This window comes from Oculina patagonica, chromosome 1 (assembly GCF_052425735.1).
Source record: "Oculina patagonica isolate OP01 chromosome 1, crgOcupat, whole genome shotgun sequence".
Classification (NCBI taxonomy): Eukaryota; Metazoa; Cnidaria; class Anthozoa; order Scleractinia; family Oculinidae; genus Oculina; species Oculina patagonica.
Window position 1 is genome coordinate 30642152 of NC_135758.1, and position 22848 is coordinate 30664999.

Here is a 22848-nt window from a genome sequence, read left to right on the forward strand (position 1 = left end):
TCGTGACAAGGTCTGTATTTGCCACAGATACTAAGGCCCCATTGATATGGTTTTGCGTATCCGAAACAACCTTTCCTCCGAGACAGCTTTATCGAGCGTTTATATGAGAAAAAGTTGTTCCTGTAGGACGGGTCAAAGTTCACTCTGGCCGGTGGGTGATTTTAGTCGAACCGCTAACACATTCCTCCTTTCTTTAAGTTTTTTTTTCGGTTCAAACGAGTACTGTGGGCAATGTTAGCTACATTATGTTATTCCTCGCGAAGCGAGGCCGAAGGCCGAGCGTAGCGGGGTGTATAATTTTGTCCCTCAAAGGGCTCAGGCGGGATGAAATCTCGTGTGGAGTTTACGGTCATATATATATATATATTTGTGAGCTTGGTGTCTGGCGGAAATGGCGTCACACAGCCGCGCGCTGGTGGCCTAATGGTGTGAGCGTCGAACTTCAAATCAGATCTTCGGGACTGAGGGCGGGGGTTCGAATCCGGCTAAGGTTTTTTTTTTCTTTCTTTCTTTTTTTATTATTATTTTTTTTTGTGGGTTCGAATCCTGAGCCTTTTATTTTTATCGTTTTTCTTTTTGGATTAAAATAACACTGATTTCCACATAATACTCCCTCAACGCCTATTCAGGCTATAAACCTTTCATGGCCATCAGGGGAGCGCGGGCGGAGGGTTCGAATCCTCCTGCCGTTCGTTCTTTTATTTTTTAATGCCCTGAAATAAATGTCCAAAATGCGAATATCCAATAATTTGTCGATGATTTTGAAAATAGCCTGCGCTTTCCAACGCTTTATACCTCTTTACGAACCAGAAAGAGCCGCCATTTTCAAAGCGGAGTAGACCCTGGGAACGAGGGTGTCGCGGCCATGTCCGTTACTAGGCAACAATAACAAATCACCGGTTAAAACTGGTTATCACTCCTTATTTATAACACCCCCCCTCCCTCCCCAACCCAAAGCTTCGCGAGGCCCTGCGAGTCACGTATAACTAGTTTTAACATGATTTGGTACTTTAAAACATAAAATCTAGGTATTACGTGACACTCAGCTCGCCGTGAGTTGTCCCGGACTGGCGAGCCAACGTGTTTATATGAGAAAATGTTGTCCCGCTTGCCAGGGCAACCCTACCTGCCGAGGCGAGACAACTCGCCTACCCAAGTTGTATCGCCCCCGAGACGAGTTCTCGATTCTCATTTAAACGGTTTGTTGAATTTTTCAACGAAATATGTGAAAATTTAGCTCGGCCAGGGCAACTCGGGGAGAGGGTTATCTCGGGTACCCGAGACTATTTTAAAGGGCCCTAATTAAGACAATCGCTATCAACGTGTCAACTGCATTCGTATAGTCTTTAACTTTGCTAGACTGAATTTAATGTTAATAAATGCAAAGATCGCACTATGGAACAAAACCTAATAACCTTTTTACAGCAGAACGAGATAAAGAGCTAATCGTGTCGTTTATTCCATTTTATAGGATTGACCTGTTATTTGGACAGAAGTTTAACATGGAAAACTCTTCTTTTTTTCTGAACTTGACTCCAAGTTATTCCACAAGCGAACCAAGTGCCTCGACAGAATAAACTCTTGAATATTTGGACGCTGTCATTTTGTGCACTGTGCTTTGCGTGGCCAGTGTTCTGGGAACTCTTGGAACCTCCTTAGTTCTCTTATCGATAATCAAATTCGAAAGCTTGAGGGAAATTCCAGACCTGTTTATTTTTAGTCTGTCTTTATCTGACTTCATTGTTACAGCGGTTTACCAGCCTTTGGCAGCTTACAGACTGCCGCGTTTGCAACAACTCTCCGTAAATACTGTATATTATGAAATATTACATTTCCTTGGACTTTTCGCGCTGATTGCCTCCGTTACAAACATGTTTGGTGTTACTGTAGAACGCCTGATTTCCATTCGCTTTCCTATGAAATACGATTTGCTGGTGACCAGAAGACGTGCAATAGCCACAGTGGTCTGCATCTGGATTTTTTCAGCTACATGTGGAGCAATTTGGTCCAAAGGAATTCTTCACAAAAAATACCTGGGCGTTAAACTTACTCTTATTCTCATTGGAACAGTGTTAATTTACTTTTACATATTTCGTATCGCGAAAAGACTTGAGGACTCGGTGATTCATCTGCAAAATGGCTCACTTGACAAGGAAACGCCTAACGTAAGGCGAGAAAGAAAAGCAGCAAAAACTATCGCGATAATTCTGGGAGTAGCTATTGGTTGCTGGCTGCCGTTCTTGATTCTTCCTCACATTATTCCCAAAGGTGATTTAGATAATGCCAGATACTGGAAGATTTTCTTCCCATTGCATGTTTTGTCAGTTTGCAATTCTTCCATCAATCCCTATATATATTGCGCTAGAAGTCGGAGGTATTTTGCTGCTTTTGTGAAGCTGCTTAGACTGCAAGGGGTTTTTAATGTGCAAGAGGCTGTTGGTCAAGTTCATTTACCGCATAACCGTGGTAATCTACAGCTTAGTACAAGTGTAATTCCCAATATATGCAAGGATAGCTAATTCCAACAAATGTGAAAAATGACTTTTTTATAGGGAAACCTCTGTTGCAAAAGCCTAAACTGCAAATTTGATTGTTTGACAATATATTCTGAGTTGAGAATAATGCGCCATGTTGGGTTGGGTCGATTTTCCTTAAGCTTCTTGAGCGAATTAATTTTGATATCATAGCCTCCGAACAGGCTCCCGAGTGGGGTTCGCTCGCGGGAAGAAGAGCGCCCCCGTACTTCCCTCAGGCCCCGCTCTTCCGCTCGCGTACGCCGCTCACTTCGTTCGCGTAACCCCACTCGCTTCGCTCGCGGAAACCCCACTCGGGAGCCTGTTCGCCGGCTATGATATCATGACACGACACATTTGCTACAAAAAACGCATTTGCTTCAAAAACGCATATGTACGTCCCAGTTTGCAAAGGATTAAAGAATTTGAAAAAGGTTGGAAAACAAGATTATTTAATGAAGAATATTATTCTACATGACACGAGCGTGGGACAAAGAAAAAATCTGAGTCCCCGACAGGAATCGAACCCATGGCCTCCCAGAATACCGGTTGGGCGCTCTAACCAACTGAGCTACGTGAGACTCGCTGTGAGCTAGGCCATTTACTAGGTTGATATGTGACACGCGTCCTGCATACTGCTAGGATCAGCAAGATCAGCTCTTTGTCCCACGCTCGTGTCATGTAGAATAATATTCTTCACTATTTATCACCGAGCTTAAAATCTACCATCTTTATTATTTACTACAAGATTATTTAAGTTTTGCAATAGCGACTCGAGAGGAAGGTACCAGCGGGCCCTCGAAGCTCCGTCGTTTTGTTAAAAGACTGTACGCCCCAAGGTTCAAACCGTTTTGGCGCCCACTTTTAAGTGAAAAATGTTGTATTTCCAAAGCTATCATTCCTTTTTTTCTAGGCGCATTACTGCTAGAATTAGCGCATGTAATACACACTGCCTTATGACATTTTACTGAGAGGAACTAATTCAAAGATTACAAAACATAGTTCATTGTAACAGATGACTGAGCAACGTGATTTCTCCGGACTGTTTCCAATGAACAAATTAGCTGTAAAATGAAGGGGTTTGTTGATGCATTGTTACGCATTTGAATCAGTTATTCATGCAATGGATAAAAGACTGCATTATGGACAATTTTACTGGTAAATGATGACCGTGGTTTACTCGCAGTATGGACATAAAGCAAAGCTATAAACCTAGAAAGATGTTTTAAAACATTATGACATTATGGGATATACGAGTTGTGAAAACGAATGTTTAATATGAATATTTAAATATGAATGTTTTGTAAAAATGACCTCAGAGAACTTCTTTATCGGATTGTTTAGTAAGGTATCTATATGCTAGTGCTTCAGTTACTTTATAACTGCTATAATCATATAACTACTTCATGTACATAAATTCATTATTCTCAACTTAAATATAAAATTTATTTGATAATGTTAAGCTTAACTTATAGAAACAAATCTCCAAATGATGCCAAAGTTACTGTTTTCAAAGCAAGTTATGCCTTGATTATTTCCTAAATTTTAGTCCTGGCTAAGAGCAGCGTATATAAATGCTGAACATGACTTTCTTTTCAAGTCAAGTCAAGTCAATCTTCATTTGCCCCTGTAGAAGTCTATAGTCAGGTACCCAGGAGTCCAAAATGTGACACCCACGGGCATTTTTGTCTGATTTTTGGCAACATAGCTATTTTTACTAAATCGAGTACGCTGATTTCGAAAATCAATGTTGCCAAGCTTAATTCTTGCGTTAAGATGATGTTTTGATGCATTTAATTATGACGTCATGGTCCAAATAAGGAATTTTATTTCCTTTAGCTATTTTAAGCATAATACATCCAGAAATTCATTTAAAGCATTGTTAGTGTGCTGTAAAAATGATTTAAAGAATTTTCTGAGAGTTTTTACGCTGTTTCTGTGAAAATCAAGCCCTTCAGTGACAATTGACCACGCCCTCTTAAACAAAATTCACCCTATCGCGGGAACCTTATCGCGGGTGTAGTTTTGTTATTTTGTCAAAGAACAAATGCGATTTTTGTATTAACAAATCGCTATAGTTGCAATAAGAAAGAAAAATATTGTCGTCGTGCCACGCTGAAGCTACGAGCTAGCGAGCATCAAGAATGACGCCATTACAATTTTCATATATTGAGTTTCCCTTGTTTCAGCATTTCGTTTAAGTTTTGTGGTAAAATAAATGGAAATAACATCATAGTTAATGTCGTAATATATCATCGTTGTTATAGTTAGAGATAAAACTTTATTGAGTGTCTTGTATATTGCTGAATCTAACTTATTTCACAATGCACTTTGTCTGTTATAGCCTCATGATAAAGACTTTGGTTGAACGCATGTAAAATTAACGAATTCAAAATGATCATAACATTGCTCCTTGCTTTCAGGTTTAAATCTGTCTATAATATTTTTAATCAATATCGGTAAATATTTTAATATATCTTCTGAACTTTTTAATAAACACTGAACTAATATTTCTTTTTAAACAAGTTTCTTTAAAGCGCTTTAGCGCAGGTTGATATAGCAATTAGCGTCGGTCTTGGTGCATCCACACAGCCCAGTGCACATGGCATGCGTTTTTCTAAATTCATAGCGAAGAGGCACATATACCGTATTTTCTCAATTAAACGCCCCCGGCGTTTATTACAAACTTGGCTTCGTGAACCCGGCGTTTATTTGAAGCCGGCGTTTAATCGGGGCCCGGCGTTTATTAACGGACTGCAATTTTCTGCCAATTTTTCAGATTGATTTATTGTTACCGATCTTTGAGACCAAGGGGCAGTTTGTCAAAGCAGGGCAATTTTTTTCTCCGTTCTGCCCCGTAAAACTGTCCCTGGGTATCCAAAGATGATTATTTCCCAAAGGTGCATTATTACGGATTGAATAGTTTGTGTTGCCATCAAGATTTGTGACAAACTGAATATATTTACTTGTTAACTTGACTTCAAATATACGCCGGGACCTCGAACAAACGCCCATGGCGTTTATTTTAAAAACTAGCAATTTTGACCCGGCGTTTAAACGAGGCCGGCGTTTAATCGGGGTCCGGCGTTTAATCGAGAAAATACGGTATAGCCAGTGGTCAGATCGGATTTCATACATTCAACAAACAAACGTTTTCTGCGGAGGTAGTGGTGTCAGCTTCGAGGACATCTTCGCCGACCGAGAAGAGAAGAACAAAGTGTTATGTGAAAACTCTCTACAGATGAAAGAGGTGCTGTTACAGTCGGTGATGGTGTGAGATGGTAACAATGAACTTGACGGGTTATTAGGAAGATTTGCTGAGACATCCTCTAAAGTTATTTACGTTGGATTCTCTGAAGTTCCTGCCCATATCCACTGTTGATGAGAGCTTAGCGCGATCGATGTGCCAGGAGAAGTAACAGCAAGTCTGTGCCTCGAGTGGAAACTATTATGTTGTCGACATGCCCGCTATGACTGACTCTTGGTTGGATCTCAAAAAGGATCTAGGCCAGGATCTGAGCAGAATCCACTTCGTATGAAAAACCACCAGATATACTACGATTGAAAGTCAGTGCCTGCGAGATAAGTTCATCTGAGAGAATCCGTGCAAAGTCCGCTTTGTTGTCTCCTAGTGCCAAAAATGCTCGCCACTTCATCGGCCGCAACTGAACCTCTCTTACGTACTTCAATGACTCTGCTCACAGGCCGCGCCGTGTTCTCGGAACGTCGACTTCCTGTCGTTGCTTTTATGGAGTGCCTCCCATCGAGTAACACATCAATCCTCTGGTATCCAAGACCTTTCCGTGAACATAGCTCACGTAACATTCCGCAAACCCACCGAAAGCATTTGCATTTTTTGGTTTACCAATAGCTTCCACCATAATTAGTATGCTGCCAACAGGGCGAAGCCATCGAAGAACAAACTGACTCCAGGCACTTGACCTTTTCTTCTGAGAACGTCTCCTAAAATTGACTTGTTTCACACTTGTGGGGTTCATTTCGAGTGATGTAGCAGCTATCGTAAGACTCTTTCTGATTGGCTAAGAGCTTTCCTGGTTAAATTTCTTATTAATAACAAGTTTGCTTATCATATTTTGAAAAGTATAATAACAGTTAATTGATGATAGGGAGTTATTAAGTGATACAGGTAGAAAGAGAGAGTCATAGAGGGTTAGAGATAAAGAGTTGTGCATGCTATTACAGTAGAGGGAGAGCTATAGAGAGCTATCGAGAGAGCGTTATGGAAGAAAATAGAGAGTTATTGAGACAGATAGTCAGTTATAGGGAGTATCCAGGTTACCCAGAGTAACCAGGGTATCCAGGGTATCCAGAGTATCCAGAGTATCCAGGGTATCCAGAGTATCCAGAGTATCCAGGGTATCCAGAGTATCCAGAGTATCCAGAGTATCCAGGGTATCCAGGGTATCCAGGGTATCCAGAGTATCCAGAGTATCCAGGGTATCCAGAGTATCCAGAGTATCCAGACTATCCAGAGTATCCCGGGTATCCAGAGTATCCAGGGTATCCAGAGTATCCAGAGTATCCAGGGTATCCAGAGTATCCAGAGTATCCAGGGTATCCAGGGTATCCAGAGTATCCAGGGTATCCAGAGTATCCAGAGTATCCAGACTATCCAGAGTATCCCGGGTATCCAGAGTATCCAGGGTATCCAGAGTATCCAGAGTATCCAGGGTATCCAGAGTATCCAGAGTATCCAGGGTATCCAGAGTATCCAGAGTATCCAGGGTATCCAGAGTATCCAGAGTATCCAGGGTATCCAGGGTATCCAGGGTATCCAGAGTATCCAGGGTATCCAGGGTATTCTAAGTATCCAGAGTATCCAGGGTATCCTAAGTAGCCAGAGTATCCAGGGTATCCTAAGTATCCAGGTTATCCTAAGTATCCAGAGTATCCAGGGTATCCAGAGTATCCAGAGTATCCAGGGTATCCAGAGTATCCAGAGTATCCAGAGTATCCAGGTTATCCTAAGTATCCAGAGTATCCAGGGTATCCAGGGTATCCAGAGTATCCAGTGTATCCTAAGTATCCAGAGTATCCAGGGTATCCTAAGTATCCAGGGTATCCAGAGTATCCAGAGTATCCAGGGTATCCAGAGTATCCAGAGTATCCAGAGTATCCAGGTTATCCTAAGTATCCAGAGTATCCAGGGTATCCAGGGTATCCAGAGTATCCAGGGTATCCTAAGTATCCAGAGTATCCAGGGTATCCTAAGTATCCAGGTTATCCTAAGTATCCAGAGTATCCAGGGTATCCAGAGTATCCAGAGTATCCAGAGTATCCAGAGTATCCAGGGTATCCAGAGTATCCAGGGTATCCAGGGTATCCAGGGTATCCAGGGTATCCAGAGTATCCTAAGTATCCAGAGTATCCAGGGTATCCAGAGTATCCAGGGTATCAAGACGGTTGAGAATAGAACGACGAACTCTCTTAGGAAAATCGTTCTATGACAAAAACTTATCAATGCGTCTAACTTGGTTCGGAAAATGTTTAGAATTGCTGCAAATTTTGTTAGCTCTTGAAATATAATGCTTTAATCCATGCAGTTTTAAGACGCCAAGGGGTAAAACTAGAGAACAGCGTATATTGTCCTACTGGTATGAATGTCCTTGTAATAAAGGTCTGTAAGATTATTGTTAATCAGAAGGTCCAGGAAATGTTTCTTAGGATCAGGAAACGCGTCTACAGTGACGTTCAAATTCTTATGAAATGAATTAAGCTGAGATGAAGGTGCTGGCGTTTGATGCAATGTGCCTCTTTGTTCAGATTACAATTATTGTCACAATCTAACACTGTTGTATTATCAAGTACTACTTGGGTGAAATATTCTTTGTCACAACTAACAGGAGCCGATTTACGCTGATTGACAACCAAGGCAATTGAATTTTTAAATAACGTGATTTTTTTCAAAAGTGGCACTTGATCTTTGTTGTTTGTGTAGAAAGATAGTTTCTTTGTTTTTTCTTGTTTTTTTTTTTTTGGCGTATTTTTATCTCGAGTTTGCAAGACATCTGCGAAGCTTTCTTCCGAAGGATCTTAAGAGTTGCGATGTTTTATGTCCAATGTACGGAACAGAAAGCCAGATTGTTATGGAGCCTTCCTTGTCTTTGTTCCCCCCTGTACGGAACTTTATAATCGGGGCATCATACGAGAACCGGCGAATTAATCATCCACATACCTAATGCAGAGCTTAATCGTATTATCTGAAACCAATTTAGATATAATTTGGTCATCCAATTCTGTCATAATAATGTTAGCTAAGACAGGGCCTAGGGAAAAACCTATAGACACTCCATCAACCTGCTTATATTATTTGTTGTTGAAACTGGAAGCGGTCTAATTGCTAAAGGACGTGGATATAGTATTCTGATCTTATTATAGATTCTGTCTAAAATAAGGTCAACAGTTTTCTTAAAAGGCACATTGGTAAATTAAGATTCAACATCAAAAGAAACAAAGACATAACCTTGATCAAAATAATGAGTGTTAATTTCATGAAAACGTTGAGCTGCCTCAAACAAATCCTTAACAGTATATTCATTATGAGTTAAAGGGGCAAGTAAATTAGCTACGAATTAACCTACGTTAGAATAAGGAGTGTTCGTAGTGTCTATAAGCGGAACTTCGGTATATCAGTGTAGCTCTTGCGGATCTTGGGTTGGCGATGAGCCCTTCATATTGCGCAAATCTCGGTTCATTTGACTTTTAATGATTGATTTCCTCAATAGGTTTGTTCAACATAAGTAACAAAGTTTAAATTTCACTTGATATTTCGCTTGAGTGCAGGGAATAATTTAAGCGATGAGTTCCACCAACAACTGCATGCAGTGGAAATTATATTGGCCACTTTGTAAAGGTAATCACATGATTTCGAGTGCAATTTGGGAAAAATAAGCACAAGTCAATTTTTCAAAGGCTAACAAAACTGCACGAGCCCGTAGGGCGAGTGTAATTTGTAGTCTTTTAAAAAATTACGAGTGCTTATTTATCCCAAATTGCACGAGAAAAATCGTGTGATTATGTATTAATAATATTTATGAAAAAATTGCGAGAAAATATCATGCGCAAATCTATTTATTCAAACTTAGCAAATATTATCATGCGTTCATTCTCAATAAGGCTTCTCAATGTTTTAAAAGTTTCTTAGCCGAAAAATCTGGTAAAAAAGTCAACGAATTGTCTGATAAAAGATCCTGGGTTTTACCTCTTTCTTTTATCTCTTTCTTCTGCTTCTAATATTTGTCGAGCATGAAGGCTTTCGACGGCCAGCTGAGTGAAGCTGTTTCCCTTTCCCTTCAACACTTCCTAGGACAAAACAATTCTCTGTCCCGTACAACAGAAAGCCTATAGGTTCTGTTCACTAAGTACAGTGTCTTTCAACAGGTGTTTAAGCGATGTAGTCATTACTTGTTTGAGGCTATCTGGTCCATATTGGCCAATGTGCTTGCTTTTGAATTTGGCGTAAATAAATTCGCTCAAGCAAAGCGTGAAGCTTAGTCGGCTCGTAGTTTTAATTTCGTTGGCAATTCCCTTCTTGAGAAACCAGTTATTCCAAAAAGAGAACCAAAAACCCGTGCTTTTCAATGCTATGGTGTTTAGAGTTGTCTTCCGGTCCTCTACTGTGCTCAAAACGCCTGCCTTTTTTCACTCGCCACTCAAAGCAGATCCAAACTTTGCGCCATTCAGATCACGTGGAAGCGTTTGATTGGCCCTCTGTGCATGGGTGCCTTTGTTTATTAACCAATCAGAATGCTCTGTATGTTTCTCTTTTTTGCACTGAATTTCCTTTTTTCTGCACAAATCTAAATTAATTCATTTTTGCATTTCTACTCAAAACTGCATTTCTCTAAGCCAATCAGATTCGAAAAATATTTTCATGTATATTATTAGTCAAAGAAATCTAGCTGCCAAGGCTTGTTAATAAATTTAAAGGTGACTTGATTCTATATAAATGATGCACTGTTTATTCACCGGCCCCTTGTCCATTTGCATAGATCGATCATTGCAAAAAAGCCGTGACTGAAGCAGAATGGAAACGAGTTGTGATACTAGTGGTTCAGCCCCGCTTTTAGGCGCAAAATTCTGAGCAATACAATTATTTTTTAATTGTCCAGCTAGCGATACAATTTGGGATAATAATAACGTTTTGAAGTCAACTAATCAGACGCGAGTATTTACGGAAGCAGTATTATTAATAATTTTAATGTTTCCTTTGATTTATTTGATTAGTTTGGTTAGTTTTTACTAATTCAGCAAGACGTTTATTTGGCAACCTCCCTACCATACATTTTACGCAAATGGCAAGTGTATAATATTAACTCAAACTTTTTCACTGGATGTCAGTTTAGTCAGATGAAGTTAACGAGAAATTCCATTTTATATATTATTATTTTTTGGTACTCAAATTTTCAACAAATCTTGGGTGCATTACAGATCTGCTTTACAATGGATTTTATTGCTTCGAAGCAATTTAAGAGAGGAACTTGGACGATGCTACAAAAATATATATGTGGAATTTGTGGTGTGCTGAAGAAGTTTATCTTGGTGACGGATATGAAAAGAACTGTTGCAGCTGATAAAGTAGCATTTGTGACTCGGGATACCTTCGGTACTCTGGATACCCTGGATACTCAGGATACCCAGGATACCCTGGATACTTAGAATACCCTGGATACTCAGGAAACCCTGGATACCTAGGTTACCCTGGATACTCAGGATACCCTGGATACCCAGGATACCTTGGATACCCTGGATACTCTGGATGATACCCTGGAAACTCAGGATACCCTGGATACCCAGGATACCCTGGATACTCAGGATACCCTGGATACTATGAAATATAAATGCCGCAAATCTGAGACCAAAAGCAACAACAAGCGGTATTTGAATGACTCCATGACTACAGCAACGCTGATGAACCACGTGACTTCCTATGTGCAATATTATTGGTTTGCTACCCTCGCAACCTTTCACACATCACGGGCCAATCACAGTAGACCTTACGATAGCTGCTACAGAACTGTTCATTTCTGCGAGAAACAGTGGCACCAGGGGGGGCTGGCAGCTATCTTTGATCTTACCGCTTTTCCGCTTTCGATGATCGCCCCAGTTAAGAAATCTGTCAATCATTCGAGAACCGTACGGAGCATGCGCACAATGCCTTGGCAAAAAAAGGAAACAACATGGCGTCGCGTGTCGAGTTGACTGTAGAAAACGAATTCGCTGTTGGTTATTGCCGTTTACTTCCCGTTATAATTTTTTGTGGCAGTTCTGAGACAATCAAGACTAATGTAATGAAGGATCAGCTCTGTTTTAGGTTAGTAGAGCAGTTAAAATTTAAATGAGCAAGGAGCGAGTGACATGTTTCGGGACAAGTTTCTGTGTATACTGCATGGGCTGAGATTTTCCCAGTCGAGTGTTCTATCTTCACGCCTCCACAACAAAAAAAATTATTTCGACCGCGATTCTCCTACTTTTAACAGAAAATTCAGTAACAGTGTCCTTTATTGGCGTCGAAGTGTTTCACGACTGCCCCTGTCAAGTAGGGTTGACCTGCTAAGCTTTATTAAAGTTTACATTTTATATACAGTACCTGTCTCAAGTTCTGTGTCTTTATACAAGCTAACACATGTAGTTTGCGTATAAAACATAGAAGTTATTTTTAGAAATTCATCTTCTGATTGAACGTTTATAGTAGCATTTACTTCTAGAACCGAATATTGCATATAAAGTGCCGAGTTGCTTTCGGTTGAAAATCGAATTTCAAAGCATTTTCCATCATGTCCATGCGAGTGTATGGGCCCACAGGAGAATAAACGTTTTCTAACGTAATCTTAAAGAGATTAAGATATAAAATTTCGATTTTCCTTTTTTTTCCTTTGCCGGTACAAGATCAAGCTGAAGTCAACAAGGCAAAGAAATCCAAAAAGAATAAATTTCTTCACTTAAATTTAAATGTAAAAAATAATAATAATTGCAGAGGGTATGGCTTCAATTACCTAAACTGTGCAATCTGAAGTGCCTTGCTGACACATACAGAAACCGTTAATTATGTTTTGGGTAAATACTTTGGTTGAACAGGGTCAGAGGGATCACAATTTAATTACAACATTTAAAGGTGGTAAAGTCAATGCTTGTCTTATGTACTGGAAACACTTCAGCACTGGAAAAATGATAAATTTGCCCATCAACAATGGAATGTCTGTTGCAAACAAGTACATTGACCTACCATACTTACTGGGTATTTTGTCTCCCAGGGTTTATTTCACATCTTCAAATCAGCTACTCATGGGGATGCACCCCTTGCCGGTAATAAAAAAATTCTACAATATTATTATTGCAATACTGTTTTCCCCCACCCTAAAAATTCTCATCTATCATCTATCACTACTTTCAGGAGACAGTGTAGCCAAGTGGTTTTGGGTACTGGTGTTGTAATTCTAAGATCCCAGGTCAAAATCCTCTACCCAGCAACAAGCTGAATTTGTTCTCGGTTGTCCTGAGATCAAATCCTTGGTCATGCTTTGTAGATAGGGAACTGGTCTGCCTCCTGCTAGTTGGAATTTGTAACTGTTATGTTCATTTAAAATTTTTGTTTCCCTTGAAGTTAAGGGCATGACCACTGTAAACAACTTTAATTTTACATATTTTTTTTACATTTACATCTGAAACTTTTTCCTGGTCAGCAGGAAGATTATTCAACTGGATGCGAGTAGAAATTGATTTTTTTCTTTGGACAGGTAGGGCAGTTAAGAATCAACAGGTTAAGTAAGTCTCAATAGGATTTTTAAAAGTGTCAGATCCCATGCAGTGTCTCAATTATTTCTCTACCAGGGTACACACATGTACATTTAAGGAGCAGATCCTTTGCAAACTCCACCATGGTATAATTATTTTATTTGTAAAAGCATTTCAAGATAATGCATTGCTAAAACATTTTAAGCCCCCTCAGAATTCAAGTTCATTTTTTTTCCTCAAGGAAATACAGCAAACCGTGGTCACTAAGTTTTAGGTGACTGACCATGACTGGAGCATTCTACAACCAACCAGCCTCCTGCAAGTTTCAATTCTCACCCCACAGGTGTGATAGGCAAAGTCTAAATGCAAGGTTACCCCACCAGCTTTCTCAGTGAGCGCCATTATCACGAAGACATGCTCAGTTCAAAAGTTTAAATAAAGAAAACTGTTGCAAACATTACCACCTAATCTTACAACACTAATTGAACATGAAAAATGTCATTGTAACTGGTGCAAAACATAAAATAAAAAATACTGGTAGGCCAATTAAATTTTGATATATTTTATTTCGATAAACTGTATTTCAGTTCCATGTTACTCTAGATATTATATTCTTATATTCAAATTCTAACTAGGCTCTGAGGCTTAATAATATTGGGAAATAAAACAAAACGAGTCATTAATCAAACCTTCTGCACTTTCTCAATAACAACTACGTCAACTACGGTTTGATCTAAGTCTTACAAAAAAAAAAAAAAACAGTCCGAAAATGGCTACCCTTACCGTCATGTCGTCTAGTCCAGAAATAAAGATCGTTCAGCTTATCCAGTGTATGAAACAATTACTAAAAATATTCTGCTGTGAGATTTCGTTGTCTTCACTGGGATGTAAAAACGCAGGGGTGGTCCCGTTCGCCGGTTTGCGGCGTAAATTTCACCTGTGATACTTCTTAAAAATCGAAATTTAGATAAAAAGTGCTTAAACGAACCCCTGGATGTTCGAACGTGGAAACAGTTCTCGAACGTTTATGAACCTTCGCAAACGACCGTCCGCCGTAAACTTCCGCCATCTTTGTTTTCAATTAAACCGTACTTAGTCCCACTCGGCCATATTTCTTAACTGGGGCGATCATCGAAACTCGTCCCAGACCTCGCTGCCAGCCCCCCCTGAGTGGCACCGGCATTATACCTCAGATGCTACAATATGGCTTGCATGTTTATCTCGCGCCTGCCTTCATATACCGTCACTAGACAACATAGAATACTCTGGTTTCCATGCAAATTTAAAGTCTTTCTCTTTTTGCGGCTAGTTGCAGCACTTTGAACTTCATAAAGGCTGGCAAATAGAGGTGGATTATTCTTGCGAACAGGGTCACGAAAGTTTGTCTTCCATCCCATCTTCCCGTTCCCGTTCTTCCTCTCTGTCTGAAGATAGTAGTCTCCATTCCACGAATCGTTCAAGCTGAGTCTGTCCAATCGAAAGATCTTGTTTTATTTCTAGAGTCACGAGATCTTTCTTGGCAATTTTTTGCAATGTCTCATTTGTCCGTGACAAGAACAACCCGGATTTTGTTGTGTGGAATGTAGAGAATTCTCAGCTTCATTATCTTGCTTCTGTCTCTCCTTGCCACTCTCTTTGTGGATAAAAGCAGTCGTTATGGTGTATGTCAAACACCGCTGATGTTTGTGGAGCAATTCAATTACAACTTTCTATTAATACAAGAATCACATTCATTTTTAAACAAAATGTTAACACTATACCCGTGATAAAGTGAATTTTTATGAGAGGGCGTGGTCAATTCTCACTGGACGGCTTGACATTCATAGAAACGGTATAAAAACTATCAGAAAATTCTTAAAATAATTTTACAGTATACTAATAATGTTTTGAACGAATTTCTGGATGAATTATGCTTAAAATAGCTAAAGGAAATAAAATTCCTTATTTGGACCATGACGTCATAATTAAATGCATCAAAACATCATCTTAACGCAAGAATTAAGCTTGGCAACATTGATTTTCGAAATCAGCGTACTCGATTTAGTAAAAATAGCTATGTTGCCAAAAATCAGACAAAAATGCCCGTGGGTGTCACATTTTGGACTCCTGGGTACCTGACTACTATTTTTACAGAGGTGTTGGATATATTACATATGTTTTGTGCAGCAGGATTTCTCAACAAACCCTTTTGGGTTTTACTAGGAGATATAGATATAGTTAATTAATAGTTAATTAATTAATAGTACATGGCTAAATGCAAGACCTTGGTTTTTCTAGTTATTTCATGTTTTCTTGAAATCAATTTAAAAGCAGAGCGAGGAAAAACGTCTGATCGTCGCCTTTACTGCTTGTCTCACTTCTCTGATCCTCCAACAGTAAATGATTGGGTTTATCGAGGAATTCAGATAAACCAGAGAGGTCGTGCTTCCTTCTGCGAGAACAATGGACGGGCTTTCTCCGTGTACAGCTCTCGCAACTTGCACTACAGCAAAAGGAAGATAAGACGCTATCAATGTAAAATAAACCCACAGTGAACTAGAAACTGTCTTTTTATAACGTAACACGTGCACCCGAGTAGCGATGTTATTTTGTTCAGGTCCAGATTGTTGAGAAACGCGAGTCTGTCGATAACGCAGAGTAAAATAGATTTTCATGAAGCAAAACGTCGATGCTGCAAGACATAGCATTACATTTACGCACAAGGTAACCATGAAGATATCCACGTTCCAGAAGTATAGCATGGAGAGTAATGGGAACACCAACCACGAGGTAATTGTCACTCCTCTAACTCGCGCGAGAGTTACAACTTGCCTGTATCTCAGCGCCAACAGCAAGGCGAGAAGTCTGTCCACGCTTATTGCGGTTACAGTGAAAATAGAAATACCACAAAGGATCGCACTTGAGATACCTACTATGCCTTCAGTTATATGACAAATATTAACGCTCAATCTTCCTTTGGCTATTAAAACTAGGTGCGTGACAAAACACGGCTGTGAAATAAGGCCAACACAGAGATCAGTCGATGCCAGAGAACGGAACAATAGCTTCGATGGTGATCGAAGGCTACAATCTTCCTGAAGAGCAATTAAGATCAATATGTTTCCCAGTGCAGCGGTAATACATAAAGTGACATTGATAGAAATGACAACGTATGTAATCCAGATAGGTAGGAAATCCCGCAGAACCTCAGTGGTCATGGCACATGTGGATATCTGCAGTGCTTCCATGCTTGTATTTTCCATTTTGAGGTTGTCGTTGGCTAAAAGATTTCCCGATGCGATTTGCAATGCGGGTAACGGCCTTCTTATTCAGACTAAGGTAGGTGTTTTAAAATTCCCAAGTGTTTGTGCAACTGAAAAAAAAATTATATGTATATGTAGCATGAAAAACACCGTGCCATCCTTTTCAAAATTATTTATAAAGAAATCTCGAAGAAGTGACTTTAATTAAGATTGCCGGAAGAAATAAATAAATTTTTATATATTAAAATATTACATGTGTAATCTGCATGGGAAATTTATTTCCCAGTAAATAAATGGCTTAAAGCTTAACATATGCAGGTGTAATCTTAAATGAAGTCTTTTTTCAAACTACAATATAATGTTGGTTGACCGCAGGGCAAATCTGCCAAGGCAAATTAAACAAGAACCACGGTTGCCTTTTACGACTAATTATACGACAAACACACTTTTCTTAGATGAGTTCAAACCCTTTTTTCACCACCAGAGTCGAGAAACAACGTGCGGTTGCTACCACGAAACCTTTTAAAAACATTTTTACTATTTGTTTAACTCAAATAAAATTTTCCATTAGCGGTGACAATTTTAGTAAATATTTGGAAGGGAGGAAAAATTATTATCGACACCAGGCTGGATAAATTGAAGATCCTGAAAATGAACAAGTGAATAACTAATTTTCATGCACCGTGAAATAAAACAATGAATAAAAATTGTTCATACAAGCACGAACACGTAAGCATTGGCTTTTTTTGGCTGTCGTTAGAATAAATATGTCTTCGGTTTAAGCTGAAGACTTCTGTGTCCGTAATCGCCGTAACTTGGAGTAAGAGTAAATATTCATTGAAAATGGATCAAGAAATAAATGAAAGAGAAAATAAACCAAAACTAAGGTAAAGAAATTATTGTTTTAAGAAGCCAAACTTTCGGTCTTAATCATCGCAAAAACGAGTTGCGACTCTCTCCTTTTCTAAACCTTTGGTGTATGAAACACTTCGTTCTTCTTATAACTGTCCTTTTTTAAAAACCCGAAATTTTAAAACATATCAAAATCACCTTTAAAAAGTATTTAGTTTAGCTATGGTGTAGGTTTTAATTAATCTTCCATTTGTAATCACATACTCACGTTACGTTTTAAACAGTAATATCAGTGAAGAATAGAGCCGCACAGTTTTTCGCATCATCATCAAAGCTTGATCCCGCTAGAAAAACAATGAGGACAGTGCCGCAAATTATGCCGCGGGATATGTTGTCTTATCATCTTGTCTTTGTTTTCTATATCGATCATATTCCATTAGTACGGTAAATATCGTGCATCTCTTAAAGGTAGAAATGGCACAAAAGTTAAGTGGTAAGCAAAGGTGTCGATCATCTTGATGGACAACTTGTGCAAGTTATTTTTTGGGTTATAAACCGGCAATTCAACAACTTTAACGTAAAACGATGTTATTACAGTTAGCTTTAAATTTATTAAAGTAGTTTTTCCATGGTTCGATCCTCAACGCAGAGATCGATGACTTTTTGTCATTCGAGACGAAATCTGCCTATTGGAACAGCGTTATATTATATGGGAGAGTCCAGACCATGAGCTCGAAATAATAAGCAAAACCTGGACGAACGCCGTGTGTTATCGCATTTGAGATTTTCTTAAGGAAAAATATATCACAAAAATTATCTTTTAATTTATACCTCCTGTTCGGTTCACTGGTGACTATAATTGAAAAAAAAAACACTACAATTTATATAGATTGAGCAGGTTAAAATTAACTCAGGACCATCACTCAAAATTAATTTGTTTTTCTTTTGCGGCTGTATATTTTAAAAGTTTAAGAGGGAAGAATAAAGTCAATTACCCTTCCATATCGTTTATTATATCTTAGTTTTTATATCAATTTGCATAGAAGAGCCAATATTGTTTTTTGGAATGCAAATAAACCATTATTATTATTATTTTATTATTATTATTATTATTATTATTATTTTGATTATTATTATTATCGTTTGCAAATTGTTTTTTTTCAAATGTCCTAGGTTTTGAATGCTTGCGTGTACTTTCGTGTTAATACTTATGTAGTCATTTACTTGTTCTCATTAGAGTCAATTGAGAAGCACACACTGTAATCGTCTTCTCTGTAAGACTTTTTCGTGGTGTCATGAGTTAAAATCAGTCGAAAGAGCGAAAAATAAATAGAATGGTTGGTTTGCATTTACATTGTGTTTAAATGTACAGATAATGTATAATAATCATTTTGCATATATATTTTTTATTTTGGGTAAAAGTATTATTTTTGTTGAAAGAATTATATTTTCGGCGAAATAAACAATTTCCCATTTTCCCATTGATCGCACAACATGGTTTACTTATTTATTCGTAATATTTCAATAATAAATCCCTTCTCCCCCAAAAAATTGTTATCCCAAAAATAAGCCTCTCAAATCTCGCTCAGATTCAAAAATCCGTACAACAGCTTTCCCCGAACATAAGTTCACAGGCTTTAACTCTAAAAGAACAATACATTATTCTGTGTTCTGTAAATAATTTAAATATTTTGGAGTCTGTTGATGTTCATTTGATAATGGTAGAACTGTTTTTGTGTTTCTCACCGTTATGTTTAGAGTTTTCATTCGGTAGTATATATGCGGGCCTAAAATTTATCAGCCCAAATATAAACGAACCATTTTTGAAACGCAAATGTCTTCCAGTAACAGCCGCTCCAAAAAAAGCCTTACAGAAAATAAGCAAAACAACATAAATCCTTTAAACAAAAACAGAAATCCCAGGGCTCATAATTTTAGAATATTGATGAAACTTATTTGTTTACCGAGTAAAGCTTTTAAGAAGAAAAGCGTTAGTTGTCCCATTAAAGCGGCTTACTATATAGTCTTCAAATCCAAGGCGGACTACTTTAACTTGAACTATAATGTACCCTTCATTAGAAAAATTTATCCCATTAAATCCACACTTAGAAATAACTACTTAAAAATAAAACCTTGTTCCGGTGAGCACGGCATTAACATGTAAAATTTTGTCAGGGTTTTTTGGTCATTTGGCGATTGAACAGGAGCAGTATAGAATGTACGTAGAAAAGAGAACTAACCTTTATCAAAAAGAGAAGTGAAAAGCTTTTGAAATTAAGATCTAAAAGACGCCCAATAAAAATTATCTGAAATCATAAATAGGATAACCTCTTAGTCAAGTGAAAGCAAATAGTAGTGAAATAATTGCGAAATTTATTAGGAAGTTATATCTTTTAATTGTCAATTTTACAGGTGCAATTTGATTTATGTTCAGAGCGCGTTTTCATTAATAACCGCTATACAAGTCCTTAATGATCAGTGAGTGGTTTTGGATTGTTCTCGCTAAGAACATTATTTCACAAGTTCAATTTAAGCTTATGAAGTTTTATCTTTCCGACAGAAATAATGTTAAAAGTAAAGGTTTTCTTAGCTCATCTTGTCGTCTGAACACTGCGCTTAGTAACAAGACACGTTTACACAGGACAAACAAGGGACTTCCAAATTACACAAGGTAATTTCACAAGTATAAATTGGTAAATTTACAAATATTCCATCAAGTTGTCAACACCTTTTTTAACTACAGTTTTTGTATTCTATTTCGTTTAGTTTAGCACGCTCAGGACATCGAGACAGCTCGATTGAAACATTTGTTTAACACTCAGTATTCAGCAGGATAAGAGGTATTCACATCTCCAGCCAAGAGAATATTGTAGGAACATAGGACAGGTAAAGAAAAACTCACAGATAACAAAATTTTTTAGGCTGTACGTAGTCCTAAAGCTTAAAGCTCTTATGCTCTATATAAGCCTACGGCTTAGGCTTTCGGTGAATGAGGGATGTTTTGATAAAACGTTTGATTTCAGGTTTGATTTCAAGTTTTTAACCTTTGGATAAATTGAACGATAAATCTCCGTTATTACGGACATTTTAAGATTTTAAACAAATAATAGTGTTTAGAGATTTCCTGAAAGTGTTATCTCCTTGTAAAGTCGCAGGGCCGTAACCAGACCTTTGCTATAGACAAGGCAAGACCTTGTTAGGGGGTTCTGGGGCATACCCTCCAGAAGATTTTGATATCTAAAGCTCAGAAACACTCTCTTCGACATTTTTCATAAGGTATTTCTTGAGAAAAATCAATCTTGTTTAACTTGAGATTATTTTTTCCACAGAAGATATTTTTAAAGATTGAACTGTAACCAGGATAAGACATATTAAAAATATAAAAAAGCGTTCTCTGGTTTAAAAAGTTTAAGAAAAATATGAACTTTCGGCTATTTTACTATAGCGTTTAACGAATGTAAAAAAAAAAAGCGCGTGATTGGAAATATCACGCGCTTTCTCTTTTTTTTTTTACATTCGTTAAAGGCTATAGTAAAATAGCCGAAAGCTCATATTTTTCTTAAACTTTTTAAACCAGAGAACGCTTTTTTATATTTTTAAGAAGATATTTTGTTTTTATTTTTGGGTTCAAATCTAGACAAGGCAAGTGCCACGTCTTGCCTCTTGCTAGTTACGTCCCTGAATCGAGTTGTTATGTTCTGTTATTTATAGGCGGCCGGAGGGACACTGAAGATGGCAAACCGGTCAGTTTTGTTAAACTTCACCACAGAATGTCCCACGAACAGACCAACTTCCTCGACAGAGTACGAAATCCTTGAACTGCCACATGTTGTCATTTTATGCACTGTGTTGGGTGTGGCCAGTGTTCTGGGAACTCTTGGAAACTCCTTAGTTCTCTTATCTATAATCAAGTTTGACAGTTTGAGGGAAATTCCAGATCTGTTTATTTTCAGTCTGTCTTTCTCTGACTTCATTGTTACAGCAGTTTACCAGCCTTTGAAAGCTTACAGGTTCGCCCATTTACAACTAAGCTCCACAAACGTTGAACTTTTGACAATAACACGTTTCCTTGGATTTTTGTCACTGATTGCCTCTGTTACAAACATGCTTGGTGTGACGGTGGAACGCCTGATTTCCATTCGCTTTCCCATGAAATACGATCTTGTGTTGACAAGAAGGCGTGCTGTAACCACTCTGATCTGCATCTGGATCTTTTCTGCTACACTTGTTATAATGGTATCCACCAAACTTCTTTCCTCGATGTACATTGCCAGTTACTTTACTATGGCCCTCATTGGAACAGTGTCGATTTATGTTTACATATTTCTTATCGCGAAAAGACTCGAGGACTCGGCGATTCAAATACAAAATGGCTCACATGACGATGGAAGGCCTAATAGAAGGCAAGAAAGAAAAGCAGCAAAAACTATCGCGATCATTTTAGGAGTAGCTATTGGTTGCTGGCTTCCGTTTTTGACTGTTCCACACTTTATTTCCGAGGAACCAGATTTTAACCGATACCTGAAGATTTTCTTCTCACTTCAAGCTTTGTCAATTTGTAACTCTTCCATCAATCCTTACATATATTGCGCTAGAAGTCGGAGGTATTTTGTTGCGTTTGTTAAGCTACTTGGATTACGAAGGGTTTTAAAGATGCAAGGGACTGTTGCTCCAGCTTATTCACCGCGTAACCCAGCGATGAATGTACGTGATGCTCCTGAAGAGATTCAGGACACGGAAGTATAAGGTGAAATCAATGACGTCGCTCTTTAACCAAACATGCAGAACTGAACATTGCAGAACCCGACAGTACCCGACTGAACATTGAAAATCCAGACTCAATTTTTCACTTAACGGGCTAGTATCCCTGGTTTCTTTTTCTACCTGTAACCCTTGAAGCTTATGTTAAGCGAGGCAATTTAACTCGAAGAAGTACTACTATTCAACAAAGTAACTTTTCTAACACAAACTAAAGAATTTAAGAATGAAAGAATTTACGGTCTTGCGGAACCTCATTCGGTATAAATGGTCATAAATGTGCCAACAAAAAAGCAGCACCGTGAAAAGCGCGATCTGCCAAGAAAACGACAATAGTATAACGTTGAATTCCATCGTGTGCCAATATTTCGGTTACTGTTTAAAGGAATTAACTTCCTAATACAGTAAATGGTTTAAACCCAGGAGTATCAGTAGGTCGTAAAGTATGATCGTCCGGGTGAGAGTAGTTCTGAGAAGAACTGTTGTTGGTGACTAACGTTTCGACAACCTGAGCGGAAGTCATCTTCCATTGTATTAAACGTACCTTAGCTGGAATTTTGGACAAATATAAATCAGTCCTTCCTCGTACATAGAGTACATACTACTTATGCAACGCTTTCCAGTGGTATACTATGGAATATCCCACGAGTCACTTGTATTTTCTCGGTATACACACGAGCCTTAAGGCGAGTGTGTATACGAAGAAAATACAAGTGACAAGTGGGATA

General features: G+C 38.3%; 2 protein-coding genes and 1 pseudogene across 2 annotated transcripts; 2 read left to right on the forward strand and 1 right to left on the reverse strand.

The window, feature by feature from the left end:
• The first annotated feature begins 1502 nt into the window (after nt 1–1502).
• Nucleotides 1503–2519, forward strand: LOC144636082 (adrenocorticotropic hormone receptor-like; annotated as a pseudogene).
• A 12876-nt stretch (nt 2520–15395) lies between these two features.
• LOC144663618 (adenosine receptor A3-like) lies at nt 15396–17884 on the reverse strand. The gene is made up of 2 exons (XM_078524629.1): nt 17631–17884; nt 15396–16620 (listed from the first exon to the last, which is right to left on the reverse strand). The coding sequence occupies exon 2, from the start codon at nt 16508–16510 to the stop codon at nt 15572–15574; it is 939 nt and encodes a 312-aa protein (XP_078380755.1). The 5' UTR covers nt 16511–16620; nt 17631–17884; the 3' UTR covers nt 15396–15571.
• Nucleotides 17885–21094: 3210 nt separating this feature from the next.
• Nucleotides 21095–22108, forward strand: LOC144649813 (adrenocorticotropic hormone receptor-like). Its single transcript, XM_078509411.1, has one exon. It carries the CDS (start codon nt 21095–21097, stop codon nt 22106–22108), a length of 1014 nt encoding a protein of 337 aa, XP_078365537.1.
• Nucleotides 22109–22848: the final 740 nt, after the last annotated feature.

Excerpts from the sequence above, each read along its gene's own strand:
- LOC144649813 (XM_078509411.1), top strand. The coding sequence starts at position 21,095 with ATGGCAAACCGGTCAGTTTTGTTAAACTTCACCACAGAATGTCCCACG.
- LOC144663618 (XM_078524629.1), bottom strand. The coding sequence starts at position 16,510 with ATGGAAAATACAAGCATGGAAGCACTGCAGATATCCACATGTGCCATG.